Source organism: Diorhabda carinulata, chromosome 4, assembly GCF_026250575.1.
Source record: "Diorhabda carinulata isolate Delta chromosome 4, icDioCari1.1, whole genome shotgun sequence".
Lineage (NCBI taxonomy): Eukaryota > Metazoa > Arthropoda > Insecta > Coleoptera > Chrysomelidae > Diorhabda > Diorhabda carinulata.
In genome coordinates, this window is record NC_079463.1 from 1,251,042 (window position 1) to 1,270,625 (window position 19,584).

Consider the following 19,584-nt stretch of genomic DNA (forward strand, 5'->3'; position numbering starts at 1 on the left):
TATAACTTGTTATTATTTAAAACTGTAGAAACATGAAAAAACAACATTTTTGGATTATTTCTTTTTTCAATTTGTTAGTTTTTTTTTGTATAAATCAATAAAAAGAAAACAAAAACACATTGAGATATTTGTAAATATTTATTAACAATTATATCAGTTTACATGAACCAGAACTAATTTTTAAATGAAAGCAAATATTTAATTTTGATTTTCTGGCACCAAAAAATAGGAATCTGTATATTTTTCTACATTTCACTTATATTTTCAAGGTGCGATTTATTGAAAAAAAAGAACGGAAAGGATAATTTCAAATTTAACAAAATTAATGAAAATGTTTTTTTTAAATATCGATAAACAATATAAGAAATCAAATAATATTCTAATAACATATTTTTATCTATAATTCGAGATTTCCATTTTAAAATTATCGTTTCCTCTCCAACTACATTAATAATTTTAATAAGGGTACATAAAATTCTATATCAATATTAATTTTGTTTTTTTCTATAAATATATACAGTTTCAATCAACATTCGATAACACTTATTATACGATTATATCTCTGGGAACCTCCAATAGGAATGTACATGCTGTTATTCTTGGCAAATATCCTCTAGTCAAGCAATCGCTTTTGCTTCAGGTAAAAATGCTTCCCAGTGCTTAATAAGCTAATAAAAAAAATCAATATTGGACACTAAGAAATATTTAAAAGCATGTATTATTGAAGAAATGAACACACGAAATATAACAAGGACTAAAATCATGAATGGACTGTCAAAAATACTGATTAAGACACTAAGACAGCTTTAGCCCTACGTTATTATCATGAATGGAACACCGAAAACACAACAAGGATCAAAACCAGAAACGGGTAGTCTAAAAAAGTACAACTATAACCGGAATAAGACAGGAAGACACCCTTAGTCCAACATTATCATGGACAGAATCATAAATAAGGTCAATGCAGGGTACAGAATGGGATATTGATCCCAAAGGGCTGTTTGTTGTTGAGACAAGCAATTTGAACCCATTCCGGCTTACTTTAGGACAGAAAACCATTGATTGACATCCATATTAATATTAAATTTTGTCCTACGTTGAAAAAAAAGGGCCAAAAGCAGCTCATAAAATCTGCTAAGACCTATTCCAAGTTGTGAATATGCTAATGCAGCCACTTTAGAACACATTTTCGCTTGTGGGACCGTTAATATAGGCCTTATATAGTGCAGTGAAATATGGATTGACATTAAATTTTGTCCCAAGTTAAAAAAAGGGTCATAGAAGCTCATAAAATGCGTTGAGACCTATTACAGCTTGTCACTTTGTTAGTACAACCACTTTATTACAATAAAACACGATTTGAAACACAAATTAACAAGAAATTCTGTCCCAAGTTGCAAAAAAGTCCAAAGAAGCAAATAGAATATGTCGAGACAAGGTGTCTGCTTGTTGACTCGCTAATATAATGAATCGAACCATTAAATTTGATTGAAAATCGAAAAAGGGGCCGAAGGGGTTACAAAATGTGTTCATATTGACTCTTAAGATTGTTTACAAGTCCAATGAACGATTTAAAAATGGAAATGAGTCAGTACAGAACTTCTAACATCCTTCAAATTCAAAAACGTACCGAAAAATGGACAAAACTGGTTATTGAAACGAGAAAATCGACTATTAAAGAACTTAAAATATCATATGAAGTAGTTATTGTCAAAATTAGAACAGTTGGGCCTATAATTATGACTCCGAGATGGAAAACCAATGCCTAATCTTCCTCAACAAACTCCTGCCAATAAAAATCTAATATCAAGGTCTCGGTGGTTGTTTTATGAAATACTGGGGGGATAACATGATCAATATTCACCCCTAGTAGATATTAGAACGGTTACAAAATGATAAACAAAGAACAAGACTCACTTGCGCCTGATGTTCCATGTGGTTTTCAAGATATTTAATAAACATCGTCTTGAATTCCTCTATTCTGTGTTTTTCGAATCTATCCATTTCATTCTTTATCATTTGCGATATTTTATTGAAGCTTGTCTGACCTCTTTCGACTTTCGCCACCCACTACAAACATATTCATAAAATTTTTCACCCCTACAATGATTTTTTTCAAATTTTTTACCGCTATTACTTCGGGATCAGCTACATCTTGTTCTCTGGCTTTCCCAGCGAGCTTTAACTTCTGATTAGATTCTCTCCTTTTGGCTAACATTAGTTGAGCGTGCTGCCAGAGCTGGAATGATTTGGTTCTCTCGTGAAATGTGTCCCTAATGGCACCCAACAATCCGAGATAGTCCTTCAATATCTCGCAGAATATGAAAAAATCTGTATTGGCTTGTTCCAAATGAAGAGCTTCCACCTAAAAATAAAATATGGCCATAAAAAAGTATATAATTGGGGATATTATTTTTAAAAGGGGCTCTAATATATATTTTTTTAGTAAATATATAAATACCAAACTAGTTGTAGAAAAAATTCAGTAGTTTCATTTTAAGACAACTTATTATTGTCAAGGTTAAAATATTTAATACAAACATCGGGGTATTTTGATGATTATCCTTCGGAATTAGTACCAACCACTGATTTAGGAGATTTTTCTCCTTTTTGGATGACAAAAAGGCAGGAAATAAAACAAAAGATAAGAGATAGAAAAAAATGAAAGAGGAAGCTTGCGTAATGATTCACCTCCACCATGAAAAAGTCTGAAGGCTTCAGGATGAAATAAATACAAAATATTTTTATGTAATAATGATTAAATGACATATTAATATGAAAAAAAAAATTGATTTACCTTTTCTTCCGTTTCGGCTAGTTGAGACAGTGCCCTTGAAAGCGAATTATGATCTTCGCAAGCACTTAACATAGCTGCTGATCTTGATACTCCATTCGTTAAATTCGCTAATTCTTTCCTGTAAGACACTAGAGCTTCGACGCTGGCATGTAGTTTCCTCAACTGCGTCTCCAAAGCTTCTATATGATTCAATTTTTCTTCAAACCACTATTAGGGAGTTGAAAATAAAAAAAAATAATAATACACCGAAAAGCACTAATCAAACAAACACAAAAAAACAGATTTTGAACTTTTTCTTCATCTTGTACGGCACTAATCACGACATTTATAAAACACACTTCACTAAAATACTTACAGGATCGGTTTCATCCATTTTATAAGTGATTTTATTAACGGTTACTCCTACTTTATTCAAGAGCCTCATTACACCAGCGCTACTTAGGGCCGAAGTGTTTGTTGCCTTTGGTAACTCGACTGGAATTTAAAAAAATAGAATTTGAATTAAATTATGTAATATATTTGAAATAAATATTTACCGCATTCAAGGAATTCTCTAAAATCGGGATCCATAACTAACACTGGATGTTTAGCTGTTCTCTGAATATATCTCTCCAAGGAGGCTCTCCTTTTTTCTACGAATTCGTTACCGTTCGCGATAGGACCATCTTGACTGGATATTTTTATTTTAGTTGTGCCTAAAAGACCAAGGAATTCAAGTAACACCCTCATAGTTCATGTTAGATTAGTGAACGACCGAAGGCTATTAGGCACATAGTTCTATGGTGACATTACCAAAAGCCCATGTCCTTTAAAAAGCTTCAGCTTGAACCTTTTGGCAAATGTGAGGCTTGAACCACGCCTGTTTAAGTCCCGAGCACTCACAAATGGCACAATCTGCTGTTTCTTCCTCCTCCATGAACCAGCGACATTATAGGTAATCCGTGATGCCCATAGTATGAGATGAGGTCTAAGATTACCTTGTTCGGTAAATAAAACAGTCACCAATTGAATTTCGCGCCTATTTAAGTAAACCAGTTGTTTGGTAGGAGAAGCAGAAGGCATAATATGTTTGCCAGTAGTTCAAATGTACCTTCTGATATCTATTCAATTGACAATAACATTTTGATTCGATTATTTCTAGACACTAGTTCAAATGTACCTTCAAATATCTGTGCTGTTGAAAAAATGAATACAGTCTAAGTGACAGGTATTTCTATCAATTTATTAGAGCCTGTCTTGGAAGTAGACCACTGAGAGACATAATACACCCCCAAATAGAGCCCTTGAATATCTATGGAACTCCAGGGCACCAAACCTGGGAGAGTATGAAATTGTAAACACTTGGATCTCTAGTACCACAGCAAAAAATTGGGACATAATAGTTACTTCAGGTAGTGGTGTACATAAATAATAATATATTAATAAAAAATTATTTTATTAATTTATGTTACCAAAAACGTTTACCTGTAAAAAATATTGATAAAAAAACTTTGATAACGTACCTATGACGCTTTTTTCTGGAGCAGGTGGTACAATCCTACCGAGTTTTAAATATTTTTCAGCTAATTTATCATGCAAACCTAAAAAATCGCTAAATCTTCTCAAAACGCTAAATTCTTTATCTTTAAACATTGGCATATTCGTTCTAGTTGTTACTCTATAAGCCATGTAAGATCCCATGCCTTCTCCCATTTTCTGTGGCTGGGTTATGGTTATTTCAAGGAAATGGTCGTCCTTTTCCATTTCTTCATCTATTGGAGTCGACTAAAAAAATTTATAAAGAAACCTCGCTTCCACAATTCACGATTAACGTGCCAAAAAAAATCAGCAACACTATAAATTCATTTTAAAACAAAATTAATAAGCAAACGTATTGATAGTGAATCACTGATATAAAAAGGTGAAACATCCAATTATTCAAATATTTACCAGTGAAATAATCAAATATTATAACGTTCCTAAGGTACAGAGTATATAAAAAAAATAAGTTACCTGTTCAGCACTCGATAAACTAGGTTCATAACTAATAGGTATATTTTCAAGCTGTTTTGTAATTTCACTCTCATCTACACTTGTTGCGTTGGATCCAGAGATATTATCCTATGGAAACAATATGAGATTTGAATAATACTAATTGTCGAAACTTACTTGATGTGCCGATACGAAAAGATCATCTTCGGAACCATTGTCTAGTATATCGACGTTTTCAAATAAAGGGGGAGGTTCTACTGGGTTCGCCATTATTTTTTTAAAAAAGATTAACTAACGAATGTTATCACTTAACCGACCGGTTATTAACTGTACAATTAGTAACAGATTTAATTATAAAAATGTATTTATCTTAAAACACTGACACCTACTCAATCTTTTACGATTCACTGAATCTGGGAGCGAAGGAGATTAGCTGTCATTTATCAATTATAAAAGGTAGTGTCTATTAGTACGAAGCTCGAATCATTTAATAATTTATTTTAATTATTTCAATATATATATATATATATATATATATATATATATATATATATATATCACATACTAGTTATTTTTATGTAGTATATTTATCTATTTGGATAACAAAATACTATATTTTCTATTTAACTTTATAAATTAATCAATAATACTAATTTCTTTCGAGATTGTCTATTAGTATGAAATTCAGACTATTTATGTAATTATTCAATAATTTATTTTAATTACTTCAATATATGAAACATTATACATTTATTGTTATGTGGTTTTTTTATCTATTTCAATAACGAAATATTTTTTTTAACTTTCTAACTAGAGAAACAAGTTTATTTTCTTTTTTGGGAGTGTCTATTAGCACGATTTAAGGTTATTTATGATAAATTATTTCAAGTTGTAAACAACTGCTTAAATCTTTGTTTGTTCACCACTTATTTAGAAAAAAATTTTCTGAATAAAAATGTACAAAGTTTTCTTTGCCACTATTAAGTGCAAATGCACATTTTTACAAGTAAAATGCAAACCTCAAATGTCAGTTAAAACCCCAGTTATTGACTTTTTCACGTTTTATACAAAGCGTTTATCGTAAAATTTCAGTTGAAACGTTACCGGTAGTCAGAGAGTAGTTTTAACTTTAGAATAATATAAAACCGAGAATTCCCTCCTAGCTTTTTCAAATTGTTCATGTTTTCACAACATTACGAGTAAAGGGTTGGTTTTGTTAACATGAAAGAAAATATCCAGTTTTACCCTAACCTTAAAACAGTAATCGGCAACATATTAATACGTCGTGAAGTTGATGCGAGTGCGGGTAGATAGTTCTGTGTAACTTGTTATTTCCCATTTAATTCTGTGATAGTCGTTGACACGAAATATGTCAAACAAAAGATATAAAAAAGAATAAGAAGTTGGCTAATTTCTTGATCATTTGATACTTTTTATAATTTTGAAAAAAAAAAACCAGTTAATAGTAGAAATGAGCGACTCTGATTTAGAAACTATTAGAAAACAAATATTAGCGCAATACCAATCGCAACACGTGAGTATAGCAAAACCGATAACGCAATATTTGCAAATATTTATTTTTAGAATGACGGAGATTCTAAAAATCAGCAAGCCAAGGAGGAACAACTTAAGGCACAAGAGGACATGAAAAATGGAATTTTGGCACAAATATTAGATCAATCCGCTCGTGCCAGATGTGAGTAATCCTTTTATATGTCAATATATAAATGCCAATTCAACTAATTCGAAAATTGTTAATAAAAAATCATTAATTTGAAATTTAGATCTCTTTGTGATAATACATTCTAATCTGACCATTATTTAGTACTAATATAGATTACATCGTAGTTTAGGTTGATTTTTATTGATATAAAGTCACACCACTTTATTTTTTGTTTTAACTGTATAAATATTTATTTTTCTTTTTTTTTTCATTTCAAATTCCTTTTTGAGAAATAACTTTCATATAAAAGTGAAATTACGTCTTAATTTTTCTGAGGAATTTTATATATTTGTGAGTAGTTCAAATGAACTATTTCATTTTGTTCAGGAAGTGATTGATACTGGACTTTATATAGAAAGTATCATCTGAAACTGCTTTATATACGATTCAGTGTAATTAAAATCAGGAAGGACATTTGAAGCATCCCCAGATACTGCTAAACTGTAACTGGCACCAGATAAGGTGCTTTGCACTATAAAGATAAGGCCCCCACATTTTTTTTCAATTCTATTCCAAATTCCTTTCTGTGAAGTAACGGCAATTTATATAAAAGTGAAATAACTTGTTAATTTTGCTGGGAAATGTATTTTACATTTATAAATTTATGTGAGTAGTTCAAATGAACCATTTCATCGACTTCAAGAATCGTAATGCTTTTCAGTAAATACTATTATGTTGAGTAAACCAGAAAGAGGAAAAATGGTGGAAAACATGTTAGTCCAAATGGCGAGGACTGGTCAAATATGCACTAAAATTGGAGAAAAGGATTTGATTGGTTTATTGGAGAATGTCAATAATCAAACAAAAAGTACTACTTCAGTGAAATTCGATAGGAGGAGGGCCGCATTAGATTCAGACGATGAAGATTTCTAATATTTTTTTTATAACAATATTAAGAATACTTTATTACAACACTCAACATTTTATACAATTTACACATAAATTATAACTTTAGAAATAAAATAAATACTGATTACATTAACCAAATTGTTTTTTTCATAATTAATCGTTCTTAAGATGAGCTGAAATAAATAATTATACATTAAAAAATTAAATGTGACTTACATCAAAAGTTTTATGTATAAAAAAGTCTCAAATTATCAAAATTTCGCCATATACTTACCATTTTCTACTTCTTCTTCGTATTCTTCATCTTCGCCATCAAATTCCTCTTCTTCTTCACCTTCTTCAGTATCGACTAAAGCAAAACAAAGCGAATAACAAATAAATATTATATATAATAATGGAGCAGCCAGCATTATCGATGAAAGTAACGGTTTTTCACGCCACAGTTCAATTGCGCTAGTTTTGGTATCAAAATAAGCCCTATAAAGACAAGCAGCAATGCCATATCCACCGTAAGACTGAAAATCAAATCATATATAAAAAAAATATGTTATAATATTTATTTTTAACGTCTTACTGGTAAAAGTTGATTATTTACTTCGTCTATAAACATTTCCATATCATCGCTAGTCATTTCCATACAATCAGCATCTGGTATGTGATATTCGTAATTGGTGGAGTTTAATACGAAAAGATAAGGCAACTGTAAATTCATTGACGTTATACTATTACCTAATTCCGGCGTTCCTATCCACCCGAATACAAAATTCTTATATTTCACTTTTTTCTGCCTTGCTAGATCTTCTACTTTACTAATAACCCTCGACATATTTTCGTTTATATTTTTTTCGTCTACAACAAGTAACAAAATGTATTTATTCAATTGTATCAGCTCAGGTAGATTCCCGTAGGTTACTTTTTGGAAAGTTTTGAAACGTTCTTCGTTCATCCATTTACTTAAAGAGCTATTCAAAATCGTAACATCTTTGAATTTGGTTGGGTCTCCTGTAATCAACAATTGTTCATCGGATGTGTGTGGAAACATTCAAAAATCTGCTCACCCAAAAAGAATAACGCTCTGTTTTCTTTATAAACGAATACTGTAGGAACAGTTGTGATAGTTTCTACTTCTTTAGTTAAAATTTCGTTTATGGCGTAAAAATTAGCGTAGGGTTGAAGTTTCCTCGAAATGTTATAAAATATATCCCATAAATCACCTTTTAAATCACCCACGTACACAAAACAGATTTCATTTAAGCTTTTAACATAAGATAGATACTTTGCGGAACTTATTATTTGTACAGGAGGTCCGGAAATTCTAGTAGCGAACTGTATGATTTCATCTTTATTACGTTCGCCATGAAAAGTGTAATCATTGTCTGATGTTATACTAAAATTCATAAAAATACACGTCTCTAACATTCATTCAATTATTAACTATAAAATATGATGATTCAATCGATATTTTAGTCTAAATTTTAAAGTAATACATACAATTTAATAGTTGGAAAACCATGTATCCCGAACTCTTTTACAATTTTGGAATTTTGACTACAATCTATACGTCCAACGTTGATATTCGTCTTGGATAATGCTTCCCCTATTTCATCCCACAATGGAGATAATTGACGACAATATCCACACCAAGGGGCGTAAAATTTTATCAACCAGTATCCACCACCTTTTCTCAGTTCAGAAAAGTTCTCACCCAACTCCAGAGTCGAAGAAAAACAATATTCTGTGGTAAAACCTTCGAATAAAACCAATTTAATCATATATATTCAATTAAATTTCTCTACCTACTCAATAATAGTGTACTAAAAGTTATTAAATTCATTTTTAAAAGTGTTTTGTAACGATATGGTGAATATATTGGTTGATATCGATTTATAAAATTTCATTAATTATAATAGTTGTATGGCTTCCTAAAATTTGTTTGGTTTGTATTGTTTAGTTTGTGAAAATTTTGACAACTACCAGCTGAGAAATAACATAAACATATCACAGAATTCATAAAACAAACTTTGGTTCCGTTATAATTAAATGTCAATTATAATTGCGTTCGGTAATATAGCTCATGGTACACAGCGAGCATAGAGCGTTTTGTATCACTGATCGTAGGTTGTATACATTGATCGTGAAATCTTATAAAAATACACAAATTAACTTTTTGAATGATTATTTACTGTAAACCAATACGTACTGAAATTGGCTATCAATTCGTGAACTCTGGAGGGGTTATGTATCATACAATTTTTATACATTAAGAATACGAACAATTATTTTATATATACAAAAACAAAACATAAGTACAAACAATTTTCGAATAAAATTGCTAATTTATGAGCATTGGAACGTCAAACGGAGTAGCAAAAGTCAAAATAAATCTGAGAATCTTTCAAAATTCGGAGCAAAGAGAACTTACTCAGAGTGTTCAAAAATGTATATAACCGAACACGAACCGAGCAGTAGGATCGAAATAAAGTAGTTTGCCGAGCCATTCTGAACACTCAGAATCATAGCATGTACCTAGCCGAATGCAGTATATGTGTAATAAGAATCAAATGTTCTATAAATATACATATTTATAAAATATAACTCGATTTTTCAAATTTCTTAGCTAACGCTAATTTTGGTTTTATTATATACCATTCATTATTTATTAATATTCAAAATCTTCATATAAAATACACGGTTGGCAATATTGAGTGTGTGGTATTACTATTGATTGAATCAAGATTAGAATCAGATGATCCCTCTCTCGAACGTCAATATCAGACTTTTAATACCATTATATGTTGTGCGTAGTAAGTAGTAAACAAAAGAATTGGATATTTTAATCGTATTGTATTTGGTAAAGTGTCATATTTTGGTAAAAACATAAAGGTTTTATTAATTAATCATATTATTACCGAAATCGTGTAAAATGGGATCTAAAAAAAAAGATCTTGAAATCATCTATAATCTTCAATGGAAGAACAAGTCTGGTAATGGAGGTGACAAAGCGAATATTATTGGAATGTACGATATACCAGCAACGACGCTTAATTGGGAAATATTTAAATCGTATTTGGTAAGTACACATATTAATTATTAGTATAAAAGTTTAAAAATAATTACAAATCTTAATATAAAGTTATGTAGATATAAGTAAAGATAATTATTAGAAAGTAATTAGGTATAAAAGTGGAAAAATAACGTAATATATAGTTTCATACTGCTACATTAATTGTTCTTATTGTTTAAATTATTCTCTGTTCATTTTACATGGGAATCCCCGATTTTCGATATTTCATGATAAGATTATGCAAACTTGTATTTTAATTCTAGTTAAAAAATTCTGGAACAGTAGGGGAAGGTGTAAAAGTATCTTATATTACTGATAGCAACAGGGAATTTCCAATTGAATCCCAAACTGATTTTCAAATTGCTTTGTATGCGTTTAGACGTAAAGCTAGAATTGGGGAGATTGTTAATTTGAAATTGGAGAGTAATTGCGAGTTACAGACTCACAAAAATAATCGTCATTCTAACGATGTTGAAACTCAGTTTGATAATGAAGCTAATTCTGTTGTATCTCAATGCTGTAACTCCGAATCGCCCCCAGAATGGTTTTTAATACATATGAATAAGGTAAGAACGAAAAAAAAATTTTTTCTTGTTGAATTTTAAATAACACAACTAATTTTGTAAAACTTACCATTTAATAATGTAGAAATCAAACTTGTTCACAATAATGCAGTTTTTAGAATGAAAATTTGTATACATTTTTTTTACCTAGAACCTTATCTACCCTCTTTGTAATCCAAACATCCCTTTTCAGAAATAACTGATAAGAGTGTTTATCAGTATTCCAGCCCTCACTTTATCAATTGCTAAGGGTGAATAATATTTTTTTTACATAAAATAACATTTCACAACATATTTGAATAAAAATAATTCAGAATTTCTTCAAATCAACTTTGAAATTGTATATTCCAATATTTGTAATATTATTATAGACATAATTTTTTTGATTATATTTTTATCTATTTAGTTTGAGTCATATTTAAACATTATGAGTCATTATGATAAGAAATAATGCAAACATCATTAAAATTAATGTTTATAATTAAGCATCATTAAATTTATTTTGTATGTAAATATTTAACACCTAAGGAAGTTATTATATGAAATAACATTTTTTCACGCGATATCTCTGGTCTATTATGCCTCTCTATCAAATTCTCTTTGCGGTTTCAATATTTATGATGATTTTTAGGACACGTACTTACTTCTAAAGGTTTCTCATTTGACTTGAAATGGTAGGAATTCAGTTATTAGATGATCCTAAGTAAATTCCTCTATAACAGGACCTGTCCTTATAATTTTCTGCCAAAACTAGGTTTCTTCTTAAATGGCAGCGTTCTATAATAAAGACTGTAAAAGTTTTTGTAGATGAACTAGTGTTAGGTACTTTTAGAAGTGATCCAGTCCAGGAAGCGTGTATCATATTCCATATTTTTCTTTCTTTTTTTACCTGGATTTCTACATCATGTATTATACATTTTTACCAGTGAGTAGTTCAAATGAACCATTTCGTTCAAACTAACATCACTGCCTTTTTGGGATGTAATTTATAGTTGATTTGAGTTAATCCTTCCACTTTAGGACCTGTTGTTATCATTTTCTGTTAAACCTAGGTTTTTCTTAAAGTGGTAGCAATGTTAAATAACACTGGCAACGTAATACGAATACTGGATGAATAAAAGGCTGTGGTAACTGTCTTCTTGGATGATTTTCTTTGAGCGAAGCTACTATATCTATGATTTTACAAAACATGTTGAAAGAAAGGAAGCAGAAGGTCTGCATGGATCAGAACTTAGCTGAGACTGAAAAAATAGTATCTGGTGTGTCACAGGATTCATTATTTTGTTTTTTGTATATGTTTTTGATATCTATTGTTCTCAAATTCAATTTTATGATACTACTGCACTATTTTCACCCCCGATTACTGTAACTTCTTTTATACTATCTTGTTGCATCAACTGATTATGATCTTTGTGTAATAAAAAAGCTTTTTGGATATTATTGGAGTTAATTTGATAAAATGGATAGTTGTTGAGCTGCGGCAATAATTGTAACTATGTTTTACACATAAAAATAACTTTACATGTTTAAAACACGAAGGATCTCTCGAAAAAGAGCAAAATTGAACGTTTGCTTACACTACAGGGTCTTTTTGAGGTTATATTTTGATATAGCCTATTGATATTTTTGTAGTACAAGAAATCGATAGTCGAAGAAGTAACAGCCTCTGTTACTAACTTAGTTTCCAACTTAAAACCGCACACTGTTAGTCAACCTTCTTGTTATCACACAAGGAAATCCAAAAACGAAAATTCCAAAAGGAGAAAATTACCTTTATTGAATACCGAAAGTTCCATTGAGTAAGTACCATCAATATCCATTTTTTCATATATTATTTGATAAATTTAATATTTAGTGAATAACAAACTGTTTATTAAGCTGATATATCCAATTTAAAGTGTTTTATTATAGATATGTGTATTTGTTTTCTATTTACAACTTTTTATAGCACTTTTTAGTTCAGTGTCTGTCTTCTCACAACTACAATTTGTTTACTAGCTTTTTCAATTTCTGCTTTTCCATAATCATTTCTTCTCAATTTATCACTTCTATTTCTGCTGGGCATCTTCGTTTTAGATGTGAAGCTTTACTTGGAGGAATATTTTGTATAAAAGTGAGGTTATTTAACCTCCAAGTGACTCTTTTCCTGCTGTTTATCTGTGTAATTTTGTTTAGAAAGACTTTCTTCATTGAAAAACATTGGTTCGAACCCTCTGGAATCCTTTGTTTACTAGTTTTCAAAATTTCTGCTTCCAAATCCTCTTCAAACTTCTTTCTGTCTCACTTTTCATCATTATTTTCATCCGTATATGTCTCAGTTATCTTGCTTCTTTTTTCTTCCCATTTTCAGCATCATTTCGACCTCTTCCTTTGTAAAATTCATTCTAGATTTATAGAACTATGCCTGTTAGCATTAGATTTAGCTAGATCTCGAAAAATTGTAGTATACAGAGTGTTTTAGCAAATATAATAGGAAGACAACTTGTAATTGGTTCTAACCTAAAAATTTTTTGAAAAGGACAACAAAGGATTTGATGAAATCGTTGAAATTGGAAGGAAAACTCGACCACAAGTTGGAAAAATTGGAATCCAAAACGAAAAAACTGAAGGAGAAGAAACAAGCGCTTTTATTCAAATCTAGCGACAGCGATGGTGGTTCTAGGTGTGGTAAACTAAACCTCCATGGAAGTGAAGATGATTTTTTACAAATGGACGCTAGACCCATCGATACCCAAGACGTAATTCCTCATATGCTAGGCGGAGAAATATATTTACATCATTGGAAAGTTATTAATAGCGGAAAAATGACTTGGAACAAGAACGTAAGTCACAGTATCGAAACTATTGGAATAATTTATCGATTTTTGATTATTTTAGACTAAATTGATGTTCACTTGGGGTTCTAAGGCATTAAAACCATTAGATACCATTGTTACTGTACCGTATTTGAAATCTGGAGAAACTGGAACGGTCGCTGTACGTCTTCAAATACCCAGTAAGTAATTTCGTTGATTAATTTATTATTTTTTTGTATAAATTGATAATTTTCAGATCAACCCGGTCAATACGAATGCTATTTCCATTTCCACCATGAAAATCGAAGATTCGGTCACTGGTTGGGTTGTCAAGTCATCGTAGACCCATTCGATTTGAAAGGCAACAAATCAGTTTTGGATACTTGTTTTATCAAAAACACTGAGGATTTTTCAAAAGAAGTTGCCACCAATCCGGACGACGTTTACAACATTAGCGACCCCATAACTCATTACGGAAACATTTGGCAAGGTAATTCAACCATTTTTTTAATTATTTTATCTAATTTTATTATTCCATAGGTACTTCGGCTGCAGCTAAAGCATTCGAATCGGTTTTGGGTACCCAATCGCCTGACGTGGTACCGGAACATAAAAACGACTTGTTGGATTTGCAATCGGAACGTACCACCAGCACTGTAACCATGGATAAAGTTGTCAGAGATATAAATACCAGAGTGGAATATATTAAACTCGAAGAACCCACCGATACGAATTGCAGCAGTGATTCCGATAACCACAGTATAATATCCCTTCCGGATAGTGATTGTTCCAAGGGGATACCTTCTGAATTTGTAGTCGTGCCTGATTGTTTTAATATTGATGAGCCGTTGAAGCCGGAAATTGCCCAACAAGGTTTTTGTTATTTTCATAAAATCGATTTGATGATGGATAATTTTTTATTTTTTAGGTGGTGTACAGTTGATGAAAAAAGGAGGATCCGTGGAAAGTTTGGATGATAATAATAATGAAGATGTGGACGAAGGGAAAGAAAATTCTCGTTGTGATGAAGCAGCTTCGGATGTTAGCCAGAAATCCGACATGGTTATGGTGTCTTTACCGGAAAATGATGAAAATATTGGAGGCAATTGAATTTTTTTTATATTTTTGTATATATAATGATCGGTTTCTAAATCGTCTTGATTTTAGGTCTCTTCTTATTGAAAATAAGTCCAAATGTCAAATTTTCAATCTAAATAAAAAAAATTAGAGAAATTTATAATAATGAGTTTAGTTGCTGGATTCTGTTTCAAATTCATTTCCACTTCTGAAGACAACTTGAGAAATATCGAAGTGATGGAAGGTCAAAGTGATTCTTTTTTATCGAAATTTGCTTTTATTTTGAAAAAAATCCTGCTATATAGCTCTAGATACTTCTTTGAATGAGAAAGTCTGTTTATCGTGTTTCAAATCTGCTGGATTTATCCGTTTTAGCTGTTAAAACTTCACTTTAGGGAATATCTTACAGAAAAGTGAGGCTATATAAGCCGGAAGGGTCTATTTTGCTTCCCCAGAAGTTAATCTCTCCATTAATGTGTATAATAAACTGGTAGAGTTTAAAATTGACTTGCTTCTTCCTGCAAATTGCTTTTACCCACTCCTCTTAGAATGTTAAATTTGTTTTCAAAAGACTTTCCTTATTAGAAAACCTTGTAAGGGGCAATATCTTGCAGGAAAGTGAGGTTACGTAGTAAATCTTGCTATTAATGAGTACGACAAGTTGATAGAGGTTCAAAATGACTCGTTTTCCCCTGAAAATAGCTTTCAAATACTTCTCAAAAGTTTTCAAGAAACTTTTCTCATTGAAAAACCTTCTTCACCTTATTTTGAACTTAGGACTTCTTCGCTTCAGTTTTGTTGCTACTCTAGGGGGCATATCTTGCAGGAAAGTGAGTTTATATAATTTCCTAGTGCCTCTTGTGCTTCCACAGAAGTTAATCCTGGTATTAAAGGACTTTCCTCGTTGGAAAAATCTGTTCATCTTGTTTTAAATCTGCTGGAGATCTTAGTTTCACCTGTGGAGCTTCAATTAGAGGAATATATTGTAAAACATTGAGGTTATGTAGTTAATCTCGATATTATTGTATACAAAAAGCTGGTAAAGGCTCAAAATGATTTGTTTCTCCCTGCAAATTGTTTTCCCTATTGGAAAAACTTGTTTTAATCCTTCTGGACTTTCTTATTTAAAATTTGTTGCCTCACTTGATGGATTATCCTGTAAAAAAGTGAGGTTATGTGATCTCCAAGTGCCTCTTTTGCTTCTAGATGCTTGTATTTCCTCAATTTTTGGGATCCCCCTAATTCCAAAATATTTATTCTGCAATTGATTTTTGTAGATGGGGACAAAGTGATGTCACCACAAAAGGAACTGGTAGAAATCGAGGAGAAGAACCCCGAGCAGGTTGCCACATCTGCTGCAAATGAAGAACATTCGATACTTGACGACAAAATTGAAAAACTGAATAAACTAAAACACTTGGTAGGAATGGATGATGTTAAATTCGTTCCAAGTTATTCAAACGATTCTAATACGAAGGAAAACAAGGATAATAACTCTCCTTGTGTTATATTTGTCAATCACATTCCAGGATCTGATGCCAATAATACAAATAGAACCTATTGGGAGACATTTTGTAAGTATTCGATGATTAAATACTTTGATTTTCCAAAATTTTTGTATTCTAATTGATTTTCACAGTTTTTTCTCTTTAGTTGTCTAATTATTCCCCATTTTTGTTACTTACCATCGCTTAATGTTGTTTATCCAAAACCAAATAATAAATTTTCTATTTTTATAATCATTTTGTGCTAAAAAAGGTCTCAGAGAAAAGAAAATGATACAAGTATTCCACTATATTCACCAAAACCAAATTCCCTAAACTAAAATAGTGAAAATTTGTTTTAAGTTTAATACTAGAAGTATCCCGACAGTCTCATTTGAAATTTTTTGGTTTTTCCAGCTACGGAAAACGAACAAGTGAAAAAAACTTCTGTGCAAGAGACTTCAAGACCAATAGAAATCCCATCGTCTTCGAATGGAAATCCGTTCGTTTTTAAAAATCTTCCCCACGTTCCGAATTACCAACAGACGCCTCCAGAGGAACGCAAATTACCTAACGATGAAGAAATCCGTGCTAGATTCGTCAACAGCGAAACGGAACCATTGGTAGCACCACAAGAATTGGGTATTTATAACAAATTTCCGAATAAATTGAAAGTTTTATTGATTTTTAATTTTATTAGGCGAGGATCCGATCAATCCACCATCGGAACAACCTTCCTCTTCGAGTACTAGACAGTTTTCTGATGAAACAACAGTGACATCTCCACCGGTGGTCCATATATTACCGGAAGCTTTGGTAAACGGAGCTGTAAACGTTGCCAAATCCGTTTTAAATAGATTTGTTTCCCAATCGGTGAGTTTTGCAAGTTTTATGATAAGTGTGGTGAAAATGACGATTCCGGATTGGCAGTTTGCTACTAGAACCCCATCAGTGTAGTGGATCTGTTGAAAAACGTGTATCTCGAACATCAAGTTTTGTTTCTAGTTGAAAAAAGTGTCCAAAGAAGTGGTGAAGTGTCAATCTGTCAACTTTATAACTTTAAACAGTGTTTCAACATCAAAAAAGTGTCCAAAGACATGTAGAAGTTTTAATGTAGTGACTTTATAGCTTTGAACAGTGTTTCAACATTAAAAAAGTGTCAAAAAGACTGTTGAAGTGTCAATATAGTGACTTTATAGTGCACAAGTGGTGTTCGAATTATTTTAATGTGGAAACATGGAGGTGGAATGGTCCTTTGAGTGAAAAAACTTATCAAAACCTGTTGAACTTACATTCAACATTTCCTGGGTGTTATATCACCGATTAAATAACCTATAAACCAAAATTTTGGTTGTTTTTTTTTTATTTTGAAACCTAGTGCTTGTTTTAAGGAACTTACAACGTGGAACCTTAACGAAACTATGTATAAACTATTTCTGTCACTTAGAAAATGGTAAACGAACCCCATTTTAAATGAAATATTTCTATTACTTGTTCTAACGTTGGGATAAGTTCTAATTCACCCTTTCACTTCACACATTAAACGCGTTTGTATTTTTGTTTTTCAGACACAGGGAAATTGGGTTAACGGTCAACGAGTGGATCCCACTCGCGAGGCAAACCTGCAGGCTTTAGCCGAAATGGGTTTTTGGAACAGAGACTTGAACGCCACCCTATTGACCAGATTCGATGAAGATCTATCGAGAGTTGTTGCAGAACTCGTGCAATAATTATCCATTTGTTTTCCATTAAATTCCTTCTATAGGATTAGGTTATGCTTATGTAATCGTTTTTCTTTTTATCATTTAACCGTAAAAAGGGGTAAGTATGGGGTACTATAACATATTCTCCACTTATTCCATAATAAATTTTTGAAATATTTAACGATGAAATGGAAAAAATTTATAATAGTTTTATTTATATCATATTGAGGGTTATTTTGATTTTAAAATCAAAATTTCTTTATAGGGTATCTCGTTATCCTGGTACCACAACTTAATTTTTAGTAACACGTTTTTTTTCTATTGTTGACTAAAAAAGTCAACTTTTTTCAAAATATGGCGGAGATATTTGTTATTTTCTTATTTGCTATCCCCATAGCTATTAAAAATACCGTTTATGTGGTAGATAATAAATAAAATAGGGTGTAATGGTTTAGTTTTTAATTTTTTTGCTGTTTATGCACTTTTATCTATTATTTGTGATATCAAATATATATTGTAGAGCTAAAGGTATCAATAAAGGTTTTTGAAAACTTAAATGTTTTATTATTTCTATTACCAATCCTTCAAAATAAATAAAACAACGTTAAAATAATTTATTTACTACATTAATAGTCCTTAATACGACCCTGCTGTTCTACTACACATCACGTCCATTAATTCGATTATGTCATGTGACTTGTTATCGACCAATGAAAACAAGAGTCGAATATTGTCATGGTAACGATGACGTATTATCAACCAATAAAATTGAAAGCCGGGTGACGTAGGAAAAACTGTACCAGAGTCGGAGTTCATACATTTAATTTAAATTAATCTGATGAAAAATACTTTTTCAAAGAATAATTTAATCGCATTTTTGAATTAAGGGTTAGAACTGAAATAAAATAGGGGTATTATTTTATAGTTATATTTGTGCATAGCACAAATTTATATATCGAAAATATTTTTCAATATTACACATTTTTTTCTACAAAAGAACTGTAGGCTTAACAGAATTTGGAACAAAAGTTAACTACGTCCAAATACAATTAAAAAGGAAGATACTTCTCTCAATTGTTTTCAACAGTTTCCTATTTTTTGTTAATTCAAATTATCAATCTTTAACTGTATTTGATTATCTATGGTCTAATTGGTGCTTCATTATTTATTATTAAAAATAATTTATTGTCTAATAAAACTAATTTACGATATAGATAAGAATTTATTTTTTAGTTAACTACGACCAATTACAATTAGAAAAAAAAGAGAATCTCTATTTTGACGGAAACTGTCAACTCCCATTTTTTCATTAACTCAAATAACAATATTTAACTGCAAATAAATATCTATTATCTAGCTAGTGCTTTTTCATTTACCATCAAAAATAATTTTCCGTCTACTGAAATTAATGTCCAAACCTGTTAACCACAGATATCGAATGTATTCTCTAGTTAACTACGACTAATTACAATTAAAAAAAAGAAGACGCTTTTGTCATTTGACAGTTTCAGCAAACTTCCATATTTCGTTGTGATTCATTTTACAGAAACATTATACA

At 31.0% G+C, this 19,584-nt stretch overlaps 4 protein-coding genes across 4 annotated transcripts; 2 read left to right on the forward strand and 2 right to left on the reverse strand.

Annotated features, from left to right (window-relative positions):
- Nucleotides 1–127: 127 nt before the first annotated feature.
- Nucleotides 128–5,243, reverse strand: LOC130892516 (sorting nexin-2). Its single transcript, XM_057797962.1, has 9 exons — nucleotides 4,946–5,243; nucleotides 4,790–4,897; nucleotides 4,300–4,561; nucleotides 3,334–3,492; nucleotides 3,153–3,271; nucleotides 2,798–3,004; nucleotides 2,129–2,365; nucleotides 1,918–2,070; nucleotides 128–668 (listed from the first exon to the last, which is right to left on the reverse strand). The coding sequence occupies exons 1-9, from the start codon at nucleotides 5,036–5,038 to the stop codon at nucleotides 618–620; spliced, it is 1,389 nt and encodes a 462-aa protein (XP_057653945.1). The 5' UTR covers nucleotides 5,039–5,243; the 3' UTR covers nucleotides 128–617.
- Nucleotides 5,244–6,052: 809 nt separating this feature from the next.
- LOC130892166 (programmed cell death protein 5) lies at nucleotides 6,053–7,478 on the forward strand. The gene is made up of 3 exons (XM_057797382.1): nucleotides 6,053–6,302; nucleotides 6,353–6,464; nucleotides 7,153–7,478. Exons 1-3 carry the CDS (start codon nucleotides 6,240–6,242, stop codon nucleotides 7,362–7,364), a joined length of 387 nt encoding a protein of 128 aa, XP_057653365.1. The 5' UTR covers nucleotides 6,053–6,239; the 3' UTR covers nucleotides 7,365–7,478.
- On the reverse strand, nucleotides 7,393–9,340 carry LOC130892164 (protein disulfide-isomerase TMX3-like). The gene is made up of 6 exons (XM_057797381.1): nucleotides 9,141–9,340; nucleotides 8,832–9,087; nucleotides 8,399–8,727; nucleotides 7,915–8,342; nucleotides 7,615–7,855; nucleotides 7,393–7,513 (listed from the first exon to the last, which is right to left on the reverse strand). Exons 1-6 carry the CDS (start codon nucleotides 9,172–9,174, stop codon nucleotides 7,494–7,496), a joined length of 1,308 nt encoding a protein of 435 aa, XP_057653364.1. The 5' UTR covers nucleotides 9,175–9,340; the 3' UTR covers nucleotides 7,393–7,493.
- A 717-nt stretch (nucleotides 9,341–10,057) lies between these two features.
- On the forward strand, nucleotides 10,058–18,583 carry LOC130892168 (next to BRCA1 gene 1 protein-like). The gene is made up of 12 exons (XM_057797387.1): nucleotides 10,058–10,410; nucleotides 10,668–10,970; nucleotides 12,600–12,766; nucleotides 13,486–13,789; nucleotides 13,845–13,962; nucleotides 14,019–14,252; nucleotides 14,303–14,635; nucleotides 14,691–14,864; nucleotides 16,117–16,413; nucleotides 16,741–16,965; nucleotides 17,024–17,196; nucleotides 17,892–18,583. Exons 1-12 carry the CDS (start codon nucleotides 10,264–10,266, stop codon nucleotides 18,051–18,053), a joined length of 2,637 nt encoding a protein of 878 aa, XP_057653370.1. The 5' UTR covers nucleotides 10,058–10,263; the 3' UTR covers nucleotides 18,054–18,583.
- The last annotated feature ends 1,001 nt before the right edge of the window (nucleotides 18,584–19,584 follow it).

Excerpts from the sequence above, each read along its gene's own strand:
- LOC130892516 (XM_057797962.1), bottom strand. The coding sequence starts at position 5,038 with ATGGCGAACCCAGTAGAACCTCCCCCTTTATTTGAAAACGTCGATATA. Across the intron at positions 3,272-3,333 it reads TAGAGAATTCCTTGAATGCG|TCGAGTTACCAAAGGCAACA; the intron begins GTAAATATTTAT and ends TTTAAATTCCAG. Across the intron at positions 3,005-3,152 it reads AAATGGATGAAACCGATCCT|TGGTTTGAAGAAAAATTGAA; the intron begins GTAAGTATTTTA and ends ACTCCCTAATAG.
- LOC130892166 (XM_057797382.1), top strand. The coding sequence starts at position 6,240 with ATGAGCGACTCTGATTTAGAAACTATTAGAAAACAAATATTAGCGCAA. Across the intron at positions 6,303-6,352 it reads CGCAATACCAATCGCAACAC|AATGACGGAGATTCTAAAAA; the intron begins GTGAGTATAGCA and ends ATTTATTTTTAG. Across the intron at positions 6,465-7,152 it reads TCAATCCGCTCGTGCCAGAT|TAAATACTATTATGTTGAGT; the intron begins GTGAGTAATCCT and ends AATGCTTTTCAG.
- LOC130892164 (XM_057797381.1), bottom strand. The coding sequence starts at position 9,174 with ATGAATTTAATAACTTTTAGTACACTATTATTGA. Across the intron at positions 8,728-8,831 it reads GGTTTTCCAACTATTAAATT|TATAACATCAGACAATGATT; the intron begins GTATGTATTACT and ends TATGAATTTTAG. Across the intron at positions 7,514-7,614 it reads CGAAGAAGAAGTAGAAAATG|CTCATCTTAAGAACGATTAA; the intron begins GTAAGTATATGG and ends TATTTATTTCAG.
- LOC130892168 (XM_057797387.1), top strand. The coding sequence starts at position 10,264 with ATGGGATCTAAAAAAAAAGATCTTGAAATCATCTATAATCTTCAATGG. Across the intron at positions 13,963-14,018 it reads TGTACGTCTTCAAATACCCA|ATCAACCCGGTCAATACGAA; the intron begins GTAAGTAATTTC and ends GATAATTTTCAG. Across the intron at positions 14,253-14,302 it reads TTACGGAAACATTTGGCAAG|GTACTTCGGCTGCAGCTAAA; the intron begins GTAATTCAACCA and ends ATTATTCCATAG.